Genomic DNA, 20,608 nt, shown 5'->3' with positions numbered 1-20,608 from the left:
GAAGCACATCGAGAATCCACATCTATAAACCTGCCTGGGTCAGATTATTTGTTGTTTATACCTCCAATGGCCAAATACATTTTCTTCCATCGCAGGAACCAAATGAAACAGATGGTCTGAGCACAGAGAATGAATCTAGGAAAGAGGTGACTGGTTTGGGCTGCAACAGGAAAACCTGAAGGCTAAAGATCAGAGCAAGAGACCAAAATGCAGGGAGTACATGTGAAAATGGGCAGGGGAACAGAGGCGCCCAGGGCAGGGGAGCGAGGCTTCCTGGCAAGCTTAGGACGCGTCCTCCCCCTGCAAGGAGAGAAGGTAAAAGCAAAGTTTTCTTATTTGCATGCATCAGTTATTTTCCATTGCGAAGAAAAGAATTCAATGCCATTTCCCATGTAATGAGTGAAGAGCAGTCAATGTTTTCAGTTAATTCTACAAAAGTGCTTTTGAAATAAGTACTCCGAAGAATTGATTGAGAAAACAATCATACAGAGCCATGGTAATAGTTAGTCATCATCATCATCCATGGCTGTTTACAAAGGAGTCTCTGTATTTAATCATCTAGGATCTTTTTTTTTTTTTTTTTTTTTGATGCAGTTTCACTCTTGTTACCCAGGCTGGAGTGCAATGGAGTGATCTCAGCTCATTGCAACCTCCGCCTCCTGGATTCAAGCAATTCTCCTACCTCAGACTCCTGAGTAGCTGGGACTACAGGCGCACCCCACCATGCCCAGCTAATTTTTGCATTTTTAGTACAGATGAAGTTTCACCATGTTGACCAGGATGGTCTCCATCTCTTGACCTCGTGAGCCACCCGCCTCAGACTCCTAAAGTGCTGGGATTATAGGCATGAGCCACCGCGCCCAGCCTAGGATCTCTTTAATTTCCTCTCTTTGTAGAACTGCATCATAATTGAGTATCTCCTGCTCTTTGTCATCCTTTTGCAGTGCAGGGTGTGTTTTCTAGTTTTCTTTCATCAATAAAGTAGAACATCACAGACTCCGATGAGCCATATGTAGCAAAACACAAAGGACATTACTTGAAAACTCAACTTTCTTGTCTCAGACTTTTATTAGTGTAGTTTCTTGTCTCCAAAAGAGCAGCAACAGTATTCTCAGTGGTTCTACCACTCAGCCCCTTGGGATAAAGGTTCTTAGTAATCTTTCACTATTTAGTGGACAGCCTCAGTATGTATGCATGTAGATGTATTCTTAATTGCTTGAGACAGAATCTCACTCTATCACCCATGCTGGAGTGCAGTGGTACGATCTGGGCTTACTGTAGCCTACCTCTCAGGCTCAAGCGATCCTCCCATCTCAGCCTCCTGAGTAGCTGGGACTACAGGTGCACACCACCCACCACACTCAGTTAACTTTGTTTGTTTGTTTAGAGACAGGGTCTCACCATTTTGTCCAGGCTAGTCTCAAACTCCTGGGCTCAAGCAATACACTGGCCTCAGCCTCCCAAAGTGCTGAGGTTACAGGCATGAGCCAACTGCACCCAGCCAGCCTTAATATTTATAGACTTGGTTTCCTCAGGTCCAAATCCCTCTCCTTCAATCCAGCATCATACAACTGGAATTGTCCTCCATGTAACCTCCATTTATAGGAGCATTCTTTTACCTTACCTCCCCACCATTAATTTTTCTCTGGCTAATTTGAAACTGCCTGTCCGAGCCTTAAATGGGTCCTTTGTGGACTTCAGAAAGTGCCTTACATTCTCAGAAGTTACTGTAATCCTGTAACCAAGGCAGCATTGTTGATGGCCAAGGTTTATTCTTCCTGTAAATGTGATTGAGTTCTGACACCTGGTATAATGTTTTCTTTAAAATGAGAGCCAATGTAATAAAATTCTATATGGAATAGTTTGCAAAATGCTTTATTAATAATTAAAAAATTTTTCACAGAAAACTTTAATCATTTTTTCTTTCTGATTGCACAGTTAAATTTACCATCTAGTTACTTCAGTAATATTTGCTCTGTCTACAGAGCAAATATAAGAGTGAGTTATACAGACCCTGATTTAGAAAGGCTCACAATTCAAGCTGGTCTAACTAACACAATGAGTCAATGCTATGGAAAAACAGAAAAGAACAATGAATTCTTTTCAGAATAAGATCAAGGAGAACCTCATATGGATGACCTTGGGACTTACTGGGGTAGTAACCAGACCGAGAAGGATGAGTCCATCACCAGGATTTAAGAATCAGAACCAAGTGTTAAGTAAGGGGTTTAGGGAAAGCATCAGCTAAAATTCACTAATTGTTAAATTACTGCATACATGAGGTCTTATACCCTGGCATTTGTATTTTATGTTGGCTAAAGAGTCTAATTCAGTAAGACCATTGAATGCCCTTAAAGGTGCTCAACAGCATTCTTGCATTGAGAAGAAGTCTGCAAAAGGGTGGCACTTTCAAGTAAAACACGTACTCCAAACAGGTTAGCTCACATCTCCTTCCATTTATTTAAGTGCTTTAAAAACAAAAGGAGAAGCAAAATCTTGAAAGATCTTGGTTTAATTCTTTTCTCCCCTAAAAGTAGGCTTCTGTTTTTTTGAAGGGATTTAATTTCTCGTCTGATCTAAATGCCCATGACCAGCCCTAGTTTATCATTGGCATGGTCGTGAACACAAATATAAAATGCCAATTTAATCAATCTGCCATGATTGTTTTTTCTTTTCTTCCTAGGAATGAACAGTGGCAGGGCCTGGAAACAGATGAGTAAGAGCAAATCTGTGGTCATCACCAGGTGGACGGTGCAGTCGGGGTGTATGAGATGCATGCACAGGGCAGACAGTACAGCCTGCAACTATCATGAAATTAACAGAGTGGGCCCTGGAAATAGATGAGTAAGAGCAAATCTGAGATCATGACTAGGTGCACAGTCCATTGTGAGTGTGAGATGCACAGGGCAGATAGTACAGCCTGTAACTGTGAAGCAGGCAAAGAACAGGATTGAATTTTGCTGAAAAGACAAAGGAAGAATAAGTATGGTCTCTGTCCTCAGAGCACTTGCAATCCATTAGGCTGAATCATAGGAACTGAAGATTATGCAGGTAAAATACGGCCACATAGCGCCACACATTCATAGGGTCTGGGTCTGCCTGACACACAGAGAACACAATCACAAGAGCTCAAGCAGGGAAGGGACCTGGAAAAAATGGATATAACCCCACCACAGCCCTGCGGTGCGGATCAGTAAACCAAGACTTATGGTCAATCTGAAATAGATTCTACTGATGAAAGTCCTTCCAGAAACAACATTGAGGATGACTGCATCTGTGTTAGCCAAGTATCCAAGTGGTCTGGATGTCACATCTGTCTATGTGTGCCCAAATGGATGAAATTCATGTACAACCCAATAAACCCCACAAAAATGGTTGTTATGCTGAGTCTAACAACCATTATTTACTTCCCTTTGTCTCTCTCATAGTTTCTCTTTCCTTTTCACTTCCTGGATCTACCAAAGCCTTGGGTGGGGATGCATCCAGTGACTCCTTTTCAGCTTCGACAATACCAACACAATCTATTGGTTTTGTATTTGTGTAAGAGTTCCTTTTCATGATGAGGATTTCCAAAATAGATATTATTCTACATTATTCCTTTATTTAAAACCATAGGAATCATAGAAACGAATTTGAGGACTACCACTTTGAGATGGGGATGGGAGGCAAAAATGCTTCAGCCAACTAGAATGTAGGCGAAATGCTCCGATTTCCTTTGTTTTCATGTATCATTTTGTTGAAGGAACTGGAAGGGATTTAAGAGAGGATATGCTGATGATAAATCAAGTTCATATTAAAAGAATACTGTATTATTCTGAATGTGTGTCCAATTATAGACTTTTGTCATTTCTTGAGTTCTGACTTAGCCAAAATATCTAAGTGAGGTTTTTTTTTTTTTTGAGACGGAGAGTCTCACTCTGTCGCCAGGCTGGAGTGCAGTGGTGCGATCTCGGCTCACCACAACCTCTGCCTTCGGAGTTCAAGCAATTCTCCTGCCTCAGCCTCCCGAGTAGCTGGGACTACAGGCACATGCCACCACACCCAGCTAATTTTTGTATATTTAGTAGAGACGGGGTTTCACCATGTTGGCCAGGATGGCCTTGATTTCTTGACTTTGTGGTCCACCTGCCTCGGCTTCCCAAAGTGCTGGGATTACAGGCGTGAGCCACCACACCGGCCCCGAGTGAGATTTCTAACGGTAAAAACTACATCTCTAGGTCACTGACCACATTGCTGCCCTTGGACAGTGTCACAATGGCATGATTTTGCTGCTTATGGACAAAAGAATGAGCAATTTCCTGTTGGCCAGCTATGAATATGTTATTCACTAGAAGCTGCAATGGAATCGGTGCTGCTACTATAGGAATATGAGTCAACATCTCTTAAATGCTGTGTGCCAGACTATGCAAAGGACCTTAAAAATATTATCTCATTTAATCACCATAAGCCTTCGAAGTAGATGCCATTATTATCTCCATTTCATAGATAAATGAGTGGAGAGGTCAGTCACTTGCTTCAAGTCAAAGATCTTATAAGTGGCAATGTAGCTGGATGATCCGACTTCAAAAGCTGAGCCCCCGCCTGCTTCCATCTGCTTGATGCCGATTTCCAAAAGTCAAAGGTTTCTAAATTCGTGCTAATTCTCCAAATCCCTCCTCTCTTATCCAGTGCAGGCTCAGTTGGAGTGACAGAAAGTTTAGAAATGAGTTAAGAAAACAGAAACTGACACCAAATTTAAAGGACCATTTCTTCCTTCAGAGACAAGCTTACTTTATATTAAACTTCATTACTGAAGCTCTCTTATGATTCTCTAAGATAATCAAAATGTTCAGCACATGATATGTCGAAATAGTGAAGAAATATCTTAAAATAAAATCCAGTTTTCATCCCCCTAACAATAAAGTTAAATTTTCCCTTTTAATGGGTCTAGTCAGTGGAAGAACATTTGTCTCCTTTTAATCACTTTTCTCCTGATATTTTCTCTCCTTTTAATCATTTCTTCACAAACATCTGAATGTTTGCAACATTCCAGGCAAGAGGAGAGGAAATGAGAATATCCTTATCCCTGGGTGTGAGGAGTAATTATTCCATTGTGCTTTTAAATACCTTTGAGATTTCTTTCTTTTATTATTTTTTTTTGAGACTGAGTTTCTCTCTCGTTGCCCAGGCTAGAGTGCAATGGTGCAATCCCGGCTCACCGCAACCTCTGCCTCCCAGATTCAAGCAATACTCCTGCCTCAGCCTCCTGAGCAGCTGGGATTACAGACATGCACCACCACACCCAGTTTATTTTGTACTTTTTGGTAGAGATGGGGTTTCTTCATGTTGGTCAGGCTGGTCTTGAACTCCCGACCTCAGGTGATCCGCCCACCTCGGCCTCCCAAAGTGCTGGGATTACAGGAGTGAGCCACCACGCCCGGCCTGAGATTTATTTTTTAATTTTTTCCTCCAACCTCAGTTTCACAACTTCTTCATGAAACAAGGAGTGTGGTAAAGGAGGCCAGTGAGTAACAGGTTGGCTGTGAGCGTGACACGAATGCTCAGGCTATAGACTGCCTTCCTCAAAGAGCAGTGACCCCCATGGTCAGTGACATGCAGGAGGGAACAAAGGATTAGGACTGACTTTCAGGTAATCATCAGAAGACAAGCTTCATAAAGGTTGCCATAGAATGTTAGAATATGCCTAGGGATAGCCAAGTTACAACCAGAATTGAGTCCTTAATCACTGATGCCATGTGCATTTCTATGGGAGGGGAGTGGAACACAAACCCGAAGCGTTCTGAAAAATTGTGTATGACAGCCTCCTGGCTGTGCAGTATCATTTTTTGCTTATAGACAAAATTTCTCTCCTCTGTCCAAACCAGTAGGCCATTGGCCATTATTTAAGAACTTTTTTTTTTTTTTTTTGAGACGAAGTCTTACTCTGCTGCCAGGCTGGATTGCAGTGGCGCGATCTTGACTCATCACAACCTCTGCCTCCCGGGTTCAAGAGATTCTCCTGCCTCAGCCTCCCAAATAGCTGGGACTACAGGTGTGTGCCACCATGCCCAGCTAATATTTGTGTTTTTAGTAGAGACAGGGTTTCACCATGTTGGCCAGGATGGTCTCGATCTCTTGACCTCGTGATCCGCCTTTGTCTCCCAAAGTGCTGGGATTATAGGCGTGAGCCACCATATCCAGCTGAAAAATGTTTTGAGTACAAAAAATTTGTCTTTTATATATACACATGCACACATACATAGGGTTTTGGACAGACTCCACATCCCTAAAACTAGAGGAAAAACAAGGCCCTCTAACAGGTCTGAATATGATGCAATCACTTTTTCCTTTACTTATGTAAAAGGTACCCTCTGTCAAATGAGCACACTTCTGGCAATAATTCTGGCCCCCAAATAAATAGAAACTCTAAGGTGAAACTTAGCAACTGTGAAATTTCCAAATAAAGTAAGTTTTACAGTAAGGAGGTTAGTTTTTTTTTTTTTTTTTTTTTTTTCGAATTCCATATCCTATAGGCTATAAAATATATATTTAAGTTCCTTTAGGAACAAAATGTATGTTGAGGTCTTCAACTTGGATCCAGGGACCCTAACTGGGGCTAAGACATCATGCAAAACCTTCCACGTATTGGAAGAAACGTCAGAAATCAGCTTTTGTATGCTCCTTAAGCCAGTTTTAAAACATATTTTAAAATACTCACTTTCCAGCTGATTAGCATGAAAGGTTTGAAAAAAATACAAAAGCAGAGTGCTATGGAATGAATGTTTATGTCCTCCCAAAATTCGTATGTTGAAACCCTAATCTCCAATTCAATGGTATTAGGAGGTGGGCCTAATACCATAAGCAGGCCTTTTGGAGGTGAGTGGGTCCTGAGGATGGGGACCTCATAAATATCAGTGTATGGTATTTTGTTAATGCAGCCTGAGCAGATTAAAACACAGAGTAACTTAACAAAATAAATAACATTAAGTATCACTGGCCAAGCCAATGAGTAGCCGTACCAAAAGCAGTTTACTTTTAAGACATCCATCTTCCATAGAATCTCCAAGGAAGTAGCTTGCTGTAGTCTCATCCCCATGGAAATGATGCAGTGATTTTATTAGCAAGGGTAGGAGCAACATGTGAACTAGTGGTCTATAAAACTAATCTCATCCACAGTAGGAGAAAGTAAGTTAGGGCTACTTCTCCATACCATTCATGCCTATGGTGGTAAAAAGGCAGCATGAGTCTTATACTTTGCTGGTGACATTCAAATGTCAGATTTACTTACTCGAGCTCTTTGGAGGATGATAAGTTATGTGTCAATACCTCAGGGTTTGCTGCAATGCTAACAACCCGAAACAGGAATGTTCGTGGTCTTCCAGGGAAAAAAATAAAAATAAGAAGGTCCACAAAATAGATTCTAAGACTTCAGGTCTGGTGTGGAAAGAACTGAGAGAGAAGGAGAGAGAAAATAGAAAAATATAGAGACTGAAACACTACTTAAGGAGGATACAGGATTTCTTTTAAAATACTTGTTCTGAATGCCCATCAGTGATAGACTGGATAAAGAAAATGTGGCACATAAACACCATGGAATACTATGCAGCCATAAAAAAGGATGAGTTCATGTCTTTTGCCAGGACATGGATGAAGCTGGAAACCATCATTCTCAGCAAACTGACATAGGAACAGAAAACCAAACACTGCATGTTCTCACTCATAAATAGGAGTTGAACAATGAGAACACATGGATACAGGGAGGGGAACATCACATATCAGGGCCTGTCAAGGGAGACTAGGGGAGGAATATCAGGGGGTGGGGTGATTGGGGAGGGATAACATAAGAAGAAATACCTAATATAGATGGTAGGGGGATGGATGCAGCTAACCCCCATGGCACGTGTATACCTATGTAACAAACCTGCACATGCTGCACATGGACACAAGAATTTATAGTATAATACAAAAAAACACACAAAAACTTTCTCTGAAAGGGATGGTATCACCCCCTAGAAGCTGTTTTGGAAAGGTGAGCACGTTGGACGTGCCAGTGATGGGCATCCTCTACTGGGATGTAGCCTTTTGGAGCATGCGTGCTACACATATGCTGCAGGCTACGGCCCTCACAGCAAAGAGCTGACCCCATCAACACAACTTTCAATCGCCTGGCCAAATATTCAAATACATGGAAACTCAGTTTACAGTAACAAATCTATGATATAATTTCATTATATATAAACACACAGAGAATTTTCAGCCCACTTTTAATATGCTTTGGAATTTTCAGGAATGCAATTAGAGGATTCTATATATGGAAGGAAGCCGGTACAGGCAAGTGATTATGAGCAAGGAAGCTAGAGCTGGGCTGCTTTCATTTTAATCCCAGCTCTACCGTTACGAGTAGACAACCAGCATAACTAGCGCATAACCTGGATAACTCCCTCATATGTAAAATGGGACTAACACCTCATAAACGTATTAGAAAGGCATCAGAACAATGCCAGGCACACAGCAAGCACTATATTAGAAAAGCCATTATAGACTTGTTATGCCTAGAACTTTATCAGGAACTGGCCACATTTTAGAAAATCATACTGCTGACCTCAACCCTGTTCCTGGTATTGAACTGCCAATGCAGCAAATCTGAATTGACATCTACCACATTCATGGTGATTTTTCACATATTTATATTTATACACACACATACAAAGTATGTGCTCTGCTTAGTAATTTAATTACATCTTGTAATATGAGAACATTTACATATGAAAATAATTATTTCATTATAAAATATTTTATCTGTTTCAGTTAGAACGTTACACTGACGTGTATGTTTTAGAGGCTGGTTATATTACCTGCTAGTTTCGTTTCAGAATAGTAAATGGAGTGATGTTTTTGAGTAAAGGTAAGATTTATCATCTACGATTTTCATTTAAAGATTGAAAAGTGATGCTTTAAAATATTATAACAGGGGTAGGTGTTGAGTTGTGTCTAGTAGAGTTTAAAAAACACTCTTTTAAAGTATCCTGTCAAAAAGTTCAAGATCAGCCTGGCCAACATGGTGAAACCTCATCTCTACTGAAAATACAAAAATTAACCGGGTGTGGTGGTGTGTGCCTGTAATCCCAGCTACTCAGGAGGCTGAGGCAGGAGAATTGTCTGAACCTGGGAGGCAGACGCTGCCGTGAGTCAAGATTGCACCACTGCACTCCAGCCTGAGCAACAGAGCAAGACTCTGTCTCAAAAAAAAAAAAAAAAAAAAATCATTTAAAGAAATAAAAATAAAGGATTCTGTCAAAAAGCATCATCAAGCATCTTCATATGTGAACACATGTCCACAATTAAACCTGGATTACTACTGAGGTAAGCAGTTTCCATTAATTTCTAAGAAATCCATATTAAACTATTATTTATATATGTCAACAGTAGAGGTTTACAAAGTTTTTTCTAGCAGCAATGTATTTTTCAAACACAATTCAGGAGAAAACCTCAAATAAAAAAACAGATGAAGCCTGTGGAGGCTGACTGAAGGTAGAGCAATCCAGGATTCCAGAGAACAAAGGTTGAAAAGCAATGATCTGGTTGGGCACTGCCTGTAATGAAGACTGACTGCCCCACAGAAAAAGAGCTAACCTGCCAGCTAAGACCTCCAAAGTGATTTAACTCATTACGCAGCGGCACTACAGCTCTTAGCTCTCCCCACAATCCGGGGACTAAGAGGAGGTGTTGCCATCCACTTCCTGGGCATAAAGCCAGCTCAAGACAAAAGTAAACAGGCAAGGCTGGCTCACCCCTGGTACACAGCTCCCTGCTCATCATTAGAGCCCTACACGAGAGACCTCCCCAGCCTATCCCCCACCTTCCTGGTGCACTGAACACCCTGTGGGTCCCGCACCGCAAGCCTCTTCTCTCCGTCAGTCTGCCAAACACCCTTGGATCTCCATAAAATACCAAATCTTTCTTTTTTTTTTTTTGAGATGGAGTCTTGCTTGCTCTGTCACCCAGGCTAGAGTGCAGTGGCATGATCTTGGCTCACTGCAATCTCCGCCTCCAGGGTTCAAGTGATTCTCCTGCCTCAGTCTCCCAAGTAGGTGGAACTACAGGTGCTCATCACCATGCCCTGCTAAGTTTTTTATTTTTAGTAGAGGCGAAGTTTTACCATGTTGGCCTCGAACTCCTGACCTCAGGTGATCTACCACCTTGGCCTCCCAAAGTGCTGGGATTATAGGCGTAAACCACCACACCCAACCAAAATACCAGATCTTCATGGCAGTTATCTTAGTGGTGGAGAGGAAAACAGCCTGACTGAGCTGGGCACGTTGGCTCAAACCTGTAATCCCAGCACTTTGGGAGGCTGAGGCCGGCAGATCAATTGAGGTCAGGAGTTCAAGACCAGCCTGGCCAACATAGTGAAATCTCATCACCACTAAAAATACAAAAATTAGGCAGGCATAGTGGCGGGCACAGTGGCAGATATCTGTAATCCCAGCTACACAGGAGGCTGAGGCAGGAGAATCACTTGAACTGGGAGGTGGAGGTTGCAGTGAGCTGAGATTGTGCCACTGCATTCCAGCCTTGGTGACAGATTGAGACTCCATTTCAAAAAAAAAAAAAAAAAAAAAAGCCAGCCTGACTGAATTCAGTCACAGTAATAATACGTGAGTGATTGATGGTTCCTTTAACCACACCAGAGTCATTTTAAAGCGAAGATGTTTCCTGACTCCAGTGATTTTCATGGGCTTCATTCCAGGCGGTTCAGCAAACTCAACAATTCCAGCAGTGTGAGAAAGAACATTTTGGAGTAGGGGCCTTCATTTCTGCCTAGGAAGATACCTCAGAAAACTCCCGTCGTGCAATTTCACTTTGCAGATGCTTCTCCTGCTCTTCCATTTCTAATCCATAAAACCCCAAAATGCTTGGGAGGGTTTATTTTGATTTTTTTTTTAACAATAGTGCCCTGCTGGTAACAGCCGTGACAGTCACTTGCTAATCAGAAAACACCTTGCACTCTCTTTTTCACTAGCTTCGTGTATGACGCATAACAGAAATATTTCAATTACAGGTGACTAAGAGTAAGAAAAATATACAACTATATTTAAAATACTTAAATTAACAAGATAGTACTTTTCCACTCTAACAAAATATCATACATTTAGTTTAAACAAGAGTTAATATCCAGACACACATTTTCAAAATACCTGATGCTAGTTGAAAATTAGTGACCATGAGGCTTTCCAAGATATTTCTAATTAGCAAACCATGTACAGTTTTGAAGAACTGCACATACTGTGCCGGAAGACAGAATACATTGAACAGGTCAAAATGCAAACTGATAGATCTTTCATAAACCTAAATCTTGTTGCTTCGCTTTTCTAAATGATACTTTGGCTGTCAGCGAATCTTACAGTTTCTTTTTCCTTAAAGACAATAATATATAAAACAACAACACCCCACACAAATAACCACAAACTTCTTTGTGTGAAATAAGCCCTATCAAAATGTGTTCACGTGTTTCGGTACCAACTGATCTATACTAAGACGGTAATGAAGAAGGTATTGAACAAGTGCAACAGGCTACACTTAACATCTGCCTCAAAGGAGAATCTTACACTTGCCACATTATTGCAAATCAAAGCTGCTACACTTACGAATATGGTATACAGCTTTAAAAAATCAAATTAAAAATATTTTCTCACTGGCTTTTTCAGATAAAGAAGTTGGACCACAAACCAATACATCCATGTGAAAATAGCCACCAATTTCTGTCCCCTCAGCCCCTCAAAGAGGAACAATGCCACCAGTCCTTCACAATGACCATAACGTCTCTGGCCAGGACTGCCATTTCTAGTGCGTCTCTCCACGTTCTGTCTCTGGGGAAGCCAGACAAGGCCCCACCCATTCCCCTCCTTGTGTCTTCACAAGCTAGCACCTAAGATCCTCCAAATTTGTTCCCATTCAATCCTGCAAACTTCCAAGAAGGGCAGTAGAAAACTTTTAAAAAAAGAAAGAAAGAAAGAAATTGCATAAGGTCTCTATGTAATACTGCGTCTGGAATGGGAAGAGACTGTCCGCTGTAAAAGCAAGGCACTTGGCGCAGGAGCCAGGTGGGTGGCCCAAGCAGGGTCCCTCTCAGTGAGTCAACAGTTTCAGGCGTGTAAACCAGCTGGCCAGGAGGGACGGCTCTGTGGACGAGGACTTTGTGGCTGAGGAGCCAGATTTCTTTTTGGTCCCTTCCTCCTGGAATGGGATCGTGGCGCTGCTGTGGAGATCTGAATTGATGTAGCACCTGCTTCCTCGGATGTAGTCCGCACCTCGGACCAAATGCCGCTCGGTCGTGGGTCTGGAGAACCGGTATTGGGGAGAAGAGCTCTCTTCGATGATCGGAGGAATCCGCTCATTACTGAAATACCGGCAAAGGGCGTCTTCCCCTGTTTCCAGACAAAGTCCATTAAAATCACAATCCCAGCCAGTAGCGGTAGCTCACACCTGTAATCCCAGCACTTTGGGAGGCCGAGGCAGGTGGATCGCAAGGTCAAGAGATGGAGAACATCCAGGCCAGCATGGTGAAACCCCGTCTCTACTAAAAATACAAAAATTAGCTGGGCATGGTGGCACATGCCGGTAATCCCAGCTACTCAGGAGGCTGAGGCAGGAGAATTGCTTGAACCAGGGAGGCGGAGGTTGCAGTGAGCCAAGATCGCCCCACTGCACTCCAGCCTGGCGACAGGGCAACACTCCATCTCAAAAATCAATCAATCAATCACAATCCCCTGCAGAGTGCTCTTTTGAGGGCCCTCAGCCTGCCCAGACTTCTGCCACCACCCTGAAAGTGGGCACCATACCCTGCTCTCCTCCCTGGATGGCCACAGGTCCCACACGTGGCTGGACCCACCAATGGGTGCTCTAGAAGCAAAAATGGAAAAGGTCCCTCATACTTCAGGCTGCTTTAGCGCCTGAGAAGTAACAAAAGGGGCTCCTTTAATGGTTGGGGATCAAAGACTTTAATGCCCTGCAATGCCTGAACAAGAATTATGTACTGTAAAATGCTAGGCATTAAAGTCGGGCATTCAGGGACATTTCTGAACAAGGAAAAGAGTGATCCTGCCCTAAAGGCCAGTAGACTCCCTGGGTGGGGGTGGAATGTTAAGAAACTGAATAGAAACTGAAAATACAGGACACTTTGGTAACAATGTAGCATCCCTGTAAAGCAGCAATTCTACACCCCAAAATGTACAAAGATCTGTGGACAAAGATGCTTACTAAAACATTTATTTTTATACTTATTTTTATTTTTGAGACAGGATCTCAGTCTGTCATTCAGGCTAGAGTGCAGTGGTGCCATCACAGCTCATTGCAGCCTCCACCTCTCAGGCACAAGTGATCCTCCTACCTCAGCCTCCCCAGAAGTAGCTGGGACTACACGTACATGCCACCACACCCAGCTGGTCTTGAAATCCTGAGCTCAAATGATCTGCCCACCTCAGCTTCCTAAAGTGCTGGGATTTTAGGCATGAGCCGCCACACCCTGGCTACCAAAGCATTTAGAATTTGAAAAAAAAAAAAAAAAAAAAAAAAAAAAACCAGAACAAAAATAACCTAAATTTCGAACAGTGGCACATTGAAGAAATAAATAGGCACTAGACGATAAGACTGCATACTAATACGGCTTTATTCTTTTTGAATATAGTCTAGATAATATTCATTTTGCACAGTATTATTAAATATTTGCTTCTCCCATTTTGCACATTTTTCTAAGTATATAAATGTAATTACAGGAACAACTGGAAGTCACACAAAACATTCACATTGATTATTTCTTAGGATGGAGAAGCAGATTCCAGCTGAGTTTTATTTTCTCATGCCTTCCACGTTTTTCAATGTACTTGGAATACAATGTAATAAAAGGGGAAAAGTCACATCTAAAAAGTGCCCATTGTCAAAAAGCCATATATTGAACAAGTCTATTTATATGAAATATACAGAACAGGCAAATCCAGAAAGTAGAGATGAGTGCCTGCCAGGGGCTGAAGGATGGAATTGGGGGTGATGCTAAAAGGTACAAGGTTTCTTTTTGGGGTGACACAAGTGGTCTCAAATAGTGGTAACTGCTGCCCAACTCTGAATATACTAAAACCTACCTAATTGTATATTTTAAAAGGCTAAACTTTATGCAATAAGTCATATCCCAATAAAACTGTTATTTTTTTAAGTGGCTGTATATAGATAGATATCTTTATTGCAAGATAATCATTCAAGAAACATGTGGAAGGAGAAGTCGGGGGAAGAAGTATTCTTCCATTTCCCAATTTCACACAGCCCAATCGCTACATTTCATCTCTCCAAGTATAAAAGAAATAAAAGGCTCAACCCGGGCTCAGAAGAACGGCAAGGAGGATGTTACCGTGTCTAAATCTAAACAAAGGACAGCCCTGCCACCTGCTGACTGCTACACGATACTCACATGTTAACTAAAGGTATCTGGAATGGTACCCAGGCATCATTCCCTTTTTCACTTTAGCATAATCCAGGCAGTATGGGTACTCAGATGACAAACTTGACCAAGTCCCTAGAAAGGGTCAGGGGTCAATCAATCCCTTTGGAAGGTTAGGCCTCCATAATTTTTTCTTCTTCCTTTTGCTATCTAAAGCCTATCGTACTTTAACTTTTCACCTGCTCTTTGTTTCAACAACTGCAAAAACAATGTTATAACGTTCTGCCAATGATGTTAATGAAGTGCAGTCGGGAAAAAAAATGAGAATGTTTTAAAACATTTCACTCAGGACTAGTATAATAACCAGTGACTTTGATCACGGGATGAATTAAACACAAATTTCTTTTCAAATTGTAATTACCTTCTAACACAAGAAGGACTTGGAAAAAAAAAAAACAAAACCCTATGTTTGTTCACCAGAAATCAAACAGACTCCAAAAATAAAAGTCACAAAATTGAGAATAAGATTGTTTAATACAAGCTGAGCATGGCGGCACATGTCTACAACACCAGCTACTCAGGAAGCTGAAGTGGGAGGATCACTTGAACCCAGTAGTTCAAGGCCAGTCTGGGCAACATAGTAAGATCTCATCTCAATTTTAAAAAATAAATTTGAAAAAAGATTAATGAATAATTTATTTCTGTTTATTAAAAATTTAGACCTGGCCGGGTACGGCGGCTCACGTTTGTAATCCCAGCACTTTGGGAGGCCAAGGTGGGCGGATCACGAGGTCAAGAGATCGAGACCATCCTTGCCAACATGGTGAAACCCTGTCTCTACTAAAAATACAAAAATTAGCCAGGCGTGGTGGCACGTGCCTGTAGTCCCAGCTACTCAGGAGGCTGAGGTGGAAGAACTGCTTGAACCCAGGAGGCGGAGGTTGCAGTGAGCTGAGATTGCACCACTGCTCTGTTGCTCCATTTCGTTCCAGCCAGGCAACAGAGCAAGACTCCGTCTCAAAAAAAAAAAAAAAAAAAAAATAGACCTTTGGTTGGGTATGGTGGCACATGCATGTAATTCCAGGACTTCGGAAGGCTGAGGCAGGAAGATCACTAGTTTGAAACAAACCTGGACAGCATATTGAGACCCCATCTCTACCAATTAAAACAAAATTAGCCAGGCGTGACGTCATGCACCTGTAGTCCCTGCTACTCAGGAGGCTGAGGTGGGAGAATCACTTGAGCCCAGGAGTTCAAGGCTGCGGTGACGTGTGATCCTGCCACTGCACTACTGCCTGTGTAACAGAGCAGGGCCCTGTCTCTAAAAAATAAATGAATAAATAAAAATTAGACCATTAAAGTCTACAGTCTTTTTATAGCACTCAATGCTAATTAGGATATTTACTATCACCAACTAGATTACGTAATTTTGCATTCTTCATAAGTAGCTCTTAAAAGACCTTCAGCAGTCCTGATTTTATAGATGAGAAAATAGGACTCAGGAAGGCCAAGTACTCAGTCTAGCTACTGTAACACATTTAGAAACAGAGCTAAAACCAGGCCCTGGGTCTGTTCACTCCCCATTTGCTGCTCCTTGGTTTGCTTGGATTAAACGTACCTTTCCTGCCATGACCTCGAGGTCTGGCGAAAGGGTCCACGATCCCCATCCAGTTCCCGTCAGCTGGCATGGACAAAGGCCGCGGCTTGCCTTCAGAGGGAAGAGAAGGAAGGGACAAGTCTGATGAGTTCTGAACTTTAGTGAGTCCTTCAACTTAGACCCCGCAATATCACACCCACTTGGACAGAAGCAATAACACATTTTAAAATAAGAGAAGTATTTTAAAGCACTGTATATCCACCGCGGTCAATTAAGAGAGAGACACGTTAAACTTGAGCCTATGGGTCTACAGAGCAAAGCCACTCCAAAGCTAAAGCCTGGGCATGGAAAGCTGAAACTGTAACATGATCTCACCCAGTCGGGCTTTGATGCCAGGCAGAGTAATGATTCAACAAGGATCCGCTTGAGAGAGATGAATAAAGGTCTCATACTTAAAATTTCATTGAGGTTTATGTTTTCCTCAGATTACTCTTAAAGTCTGCCAAATTCATCCAACAGTTCTAACTAAGGCGGGGGTGGGGGGAGGAGGAGAAGTCAAAACAGGCAGAACAAAACAAGCTCTCGAAACTTACCATAAGATGGTGTTTTCTCTCTCATTTTTGTGGGCAGAACGTTGGTTTCTACCGAATACCCAGGCAAGTGATCCGAGTCGGCAATGGTAAATCTCCGTCTCTGGCTTTCCTGGTCCAAGAAGGAATTCGGGGACTCTGAACCCTTAGGACCAGGCAATGGTTGTTTGGATTTACTGGACCCTCCATAAACAAAACTCCCATTCTCATCCCTGGAAGATAATATGAGCAATAATTAAGTTGTTTACAAAGATGTTCTCATACTGAAGAATTCCAGCCGTCATGCTACCTCCGGCGCACAGAAGATAATTTAAATTCTTTTTTTCCACTGAAGGAAAAGCGTTCCTTTTTTCAACCCCAGTTGCCACTCAAATACATACAGATCCTGTTAAATAAGAGCAAAATACCATGATGTGATGAAATAAGAGCAAATGCAGGCTGGGTGCGGTGGCTCATGTCTATAATCCCAGCACTTTGGGAGGCCAAGGCAGGTGGATCACCTAAGGTCAGGAGTTTGAGACGAACCTGACCAATAAGGTGAAACCCCGTCTCTACTGAAAATACAAAAATTAGTCGGGTGGCAGGTACTTGTAGTCCTAGCTACTCAGAGGCTGAGATAGGAGAATTGCTTGAACCTGGGAAGTGGAAGTCGCAGTGAGCCAAGACCATGCCACTACATGCCAGCCTGGGCACACAGCAAGGCTCTGTTTCAAAAACAACAACAACAACAACAACAACAACAACAACAGAGGAGTAAATGCAGGGTTTTAAAAATACATATCCAAACAAAAATACTTTTGAAAAGACAGCTCTAGCTTTCCTGTGCCTCTGTGCTATAGGTGAGTCTCCTATTTACTTCAGCAATCACACGTTAAAGAATGTTCTATCGAACCATGTTGCTCATGCCAAGAGTCGTATCTTTGCCCAAATCCAGTAAAAAAGACTCTTGATGTATAATGAAGTTGTTAGATTTGAAAACCATGTCAAAAGACACAAAGGAACCTTTATAGTAACCAACAAAGAGTGACTCTTTTCTGATCTAAATACTGTAAAAACCAGCAAAAGTTGGATCACCGATTTCACCCTAACTCTAGCTACAGATCAGTTTAAAGTATAGGATTAACTTGAGTCCAAGTTACCAGCTGATTCGTTGTTTTACACTTAGTAAATTCCATTAGGTGAATCAGGACAAAACTACTAGACAAAATATAGAATCAACTGAGTCCCAAAGGAATCCACTAATCAGCCGTGCCTGTGTGTGGTATTCCCAGGTGAGCTGGCACCCACCCCTCCCACCCACAAATACATGTCCTTTCATAACTTTAAACCTGGCATATAACTCCCCACTCACAAAGCTCTCATGGCTCATTTCTCTGTAATCCATTCACATTTTTTATTCCTCAGAAAATCCTTCATGAGTGGTGTGTGTGCACTCTCAAAATCATCTCCCCAAGTGGTTTGATCCATTTCTCGTTCTAGCCCCAGGCTCCTTTATCTCTCACTATGTATATACCACCCCTTTGCTTGCCATAACTCCAGCAGCCCAGACAAGAACATTCTGGATCAAGGGAGGGCATCTTCCTCCAGTTTCTGATAGAATAATCCACACATTAGTCATCAATGGAACACCGTGCTCTCTATGTGCAGAGGCAAAGACTACCTGTAACGTTAAACACACTTAAGATCTTGCAAACCAGAATGCCCCATCACCTGAGGTACATTCTCTACACGCTGTAGTAAGTTCTGAGTAAAGCGAAACTCAAGGAAGAGGAAAACAATGTTCAATCTCTGCACCCAATACAAAAGAAACACAATGAAGCAAATACCACAACTTCAAATGAAAACCAACCAACAAAAAACTCCAATATAAAGTAAAAATGTCACTGTAATAAAATCCAGCCTGGACTTCCTTTGAATTGTTGAATAAGACCCTAGCAGTTCTGTAGGGGCAAGGATTGAGTCTATTTTGTGTCAGATGGTAACCCAGACCCACTACTCTCAGGAAATATATGTTGAATATATGAGCCAGATTGTCTAGTTTTATCTACATACATAAACATGTAAGTTGATAAAAACAAGCCTAGATCACACCTAAATCATCCCATACACCCTATATACCACCCTCATTATACCAGACAGTAAGTTAGCCATGAAGAAAGGAACTATCTTTAAGAATTTATGGTACACACACACAAATATGAAATGTTCACACCTACACTCACATGGATTTGGGTTTTTTTGGTTTGGGTTTTTTGTTTTTGAGACCAGGTCTCACTCTGTTGTCCAGGCTGGAGTACATGGTGTGATCATGGTGTATTTCAGCCTTGACCTCCTGGGTTCAAGTGATCTACCACCTCAGCCTCCTGAATAGCTAGGATCACAAGTGCACATAACCGCACCTGGCTAATTTTTTAAATTTTTTTGTAGAGACGGGGCCTCACTATGTTCCCCAGGCTGGTCTTGAACTTCTGGCCTCAAGCAATCCTCCCGACCCAGCCTTCCAAAGTGCTGGAATTATCGGCATGAGCCACCATAACAGGCCGCATAGGCTTTTTTTAAAGTTCTGTGAAGAACACATCTTTCTCAGCAAAATCAAGCTGCGACTCTCATTAATCTCACGGAAATACTCATAATCTACCCCCCACAAGATGAGTTTACTTTGGAGTTAATGAAATTTAACCCACAGGGTCCCCTCAACAGACCCTTCCAAGGCCCCAGGAAAACACATGCTTTCAATCACTTTTCAAAAGTAAGGGATTGCTATATCCTTTTCTTTTTTGAGACAGGATCTTGCTCTGTCTCCCAGGCTAGAGTACAATGGCACAAACTCTCCTCACTGAAACCTCCATCTCCTGGACTCAAGCAATTTTCTTGCCTCAGTCTTCTAAGTAACTGGGACTACAGGCATCTGCTACCACACTCGGCTAATTTTTGTATTTTTTTGTAGAGATAGTTTCACCATGTTGCCCAGGTTAGTCTTGAACTGAGCTCAAGTGATCTGTCTGCCTCAGCCTCCCAAAGTGCTGGGATTACAGGTGTGAGCCACCACACCTGGCTGATATTGCGATATTCTTTTCTCAAAACGGTCCTCCCCACCAAACAGAACGTAGATTTGTCCCTACACTTTTATAAAGTAAGGCTGACCATACTTTTAACAGGCGTCCAAGATTCAGCCCTGTCACACACTGCAGCTCAGCAACTTCCTCTCTCAAGATCCTCTTTTCACACCACCATTGACAAACTACACCAACAGGAGACAAGCATGCCATAACAATGGACAGCAACATACCGGGGAGAGTAGGGAACAGCTGGCGGAGGAGGAATATAAAGATCCAGGATGGCTGACTTCTCCTTCTTCAGCGAGGTATCCATAGTGCTTTCAGGGGACTGGGTTGTCGTGGGTGGAGGTGAGGTCTGAAACGGGAGCAACACAGTAGTGCAAAGAGTGGAGGTCAATTTGGAGATGATTCTCGGTATTCATTTCCCCTCCCCCAAACCAACACCATCCCCGTGTCTGAACAGGGACTGAGGTCATTCATGTGTTTATGGATATTAGCAATATTTAACTTCTATTCTTCTTTGAAACCCTTAGAATTAGCTGAGGGATATGAAAGACTATATACAGTGGCATGAAGCAGAGCTTTTGGAGCCAGGTGCCAGGGTTATGATTCTAGCTGTGAGCAAAATTACTTAAACATCTGTGGTCTCCTTTCCTCTTCTGTAAAGCAGTGATACTGACAATATCTCTTGCATAGAGCTGCAGTGAGAATTAGATGAGTTAGTTCATAAAAATTACTAGCAAGGCTGGGCACAGTGGTTCATGCCTGTTATCCCAGCACTTTGGGAGGCCAAGGTGGGTGGATTTCTTAGGCTCAGAACTTCAAGACCAGCCTGGGCAACGTGATAAAGCCCCATCCCTACAAAAAAAAAAAAAAAAGGCAGATATTGCAGTGAGCTGAGTTTGTGCCACTGCACTCCAGCCTGGGAGACAGAGTGAGACTCCATCTCAAA

General features: G+C 42.2%; 1 protein-coding gene across 3 annotated transcripts in view; it reads right to left on the bottom strand.

Moving 5' to 3' along the window:
- Nucleotides 1–11,046: 11,046 nt before the first annotated feature.
- Nucleotides 11,047–20,608, bottom strand: part of CNKSR3 (CNKSR family member 3) — a 108,257-nt gene continuing 98,695 nt past the window's right edge. For all 3 annotated transcript variants that reach the window (XM_032258750.1, XM_032258752.1, XM_032258751.1), the window contains exons 10-13: nucleotides 19,887–20,011; nucleotides 16,601–16,809; nucleotides 16,029–16,118; nucleotides 11,047–12,407 (exon numbers count right to left, since the gene is read on the bottom strand). In XM_032258750.1, the coding sequence (XP_032114641.1) occupies nucleotides 12,109–12,407; nucleotides 16,029–16,118; nucleotides 16,601–16,809; nucleotides 19,887–20,011 (723 nt within the window). In that variant the 3' untranslated portion in view covers nucleotides 11,047–12,108. The remainder of the gene's footprint in view (nucleotides 12,408–16,028; nucleotides 16,119–16,600; nucleotides 16,810–19,886; nucleotides 20,012–20,608) is intronic.

Source organism: Sapajus apella, unplaced genomic scaffold, assembly GCF_009761245.1.
Source record: "Sapajus apella isolate SASKATOON/1434 unplaced genomic scaffold, GSC_monkey_1.0 scaffold105, whole genome shotgun sequence".
Lineage (NCBI taxonomy): Eukaryota > Metazoa > Chordata > Mammalia > Primates > Cebidae > Sapajus > Sapajus apella.
This window is presented reverse-complemented; position numbering and strand designations above follow the sequence as displayed.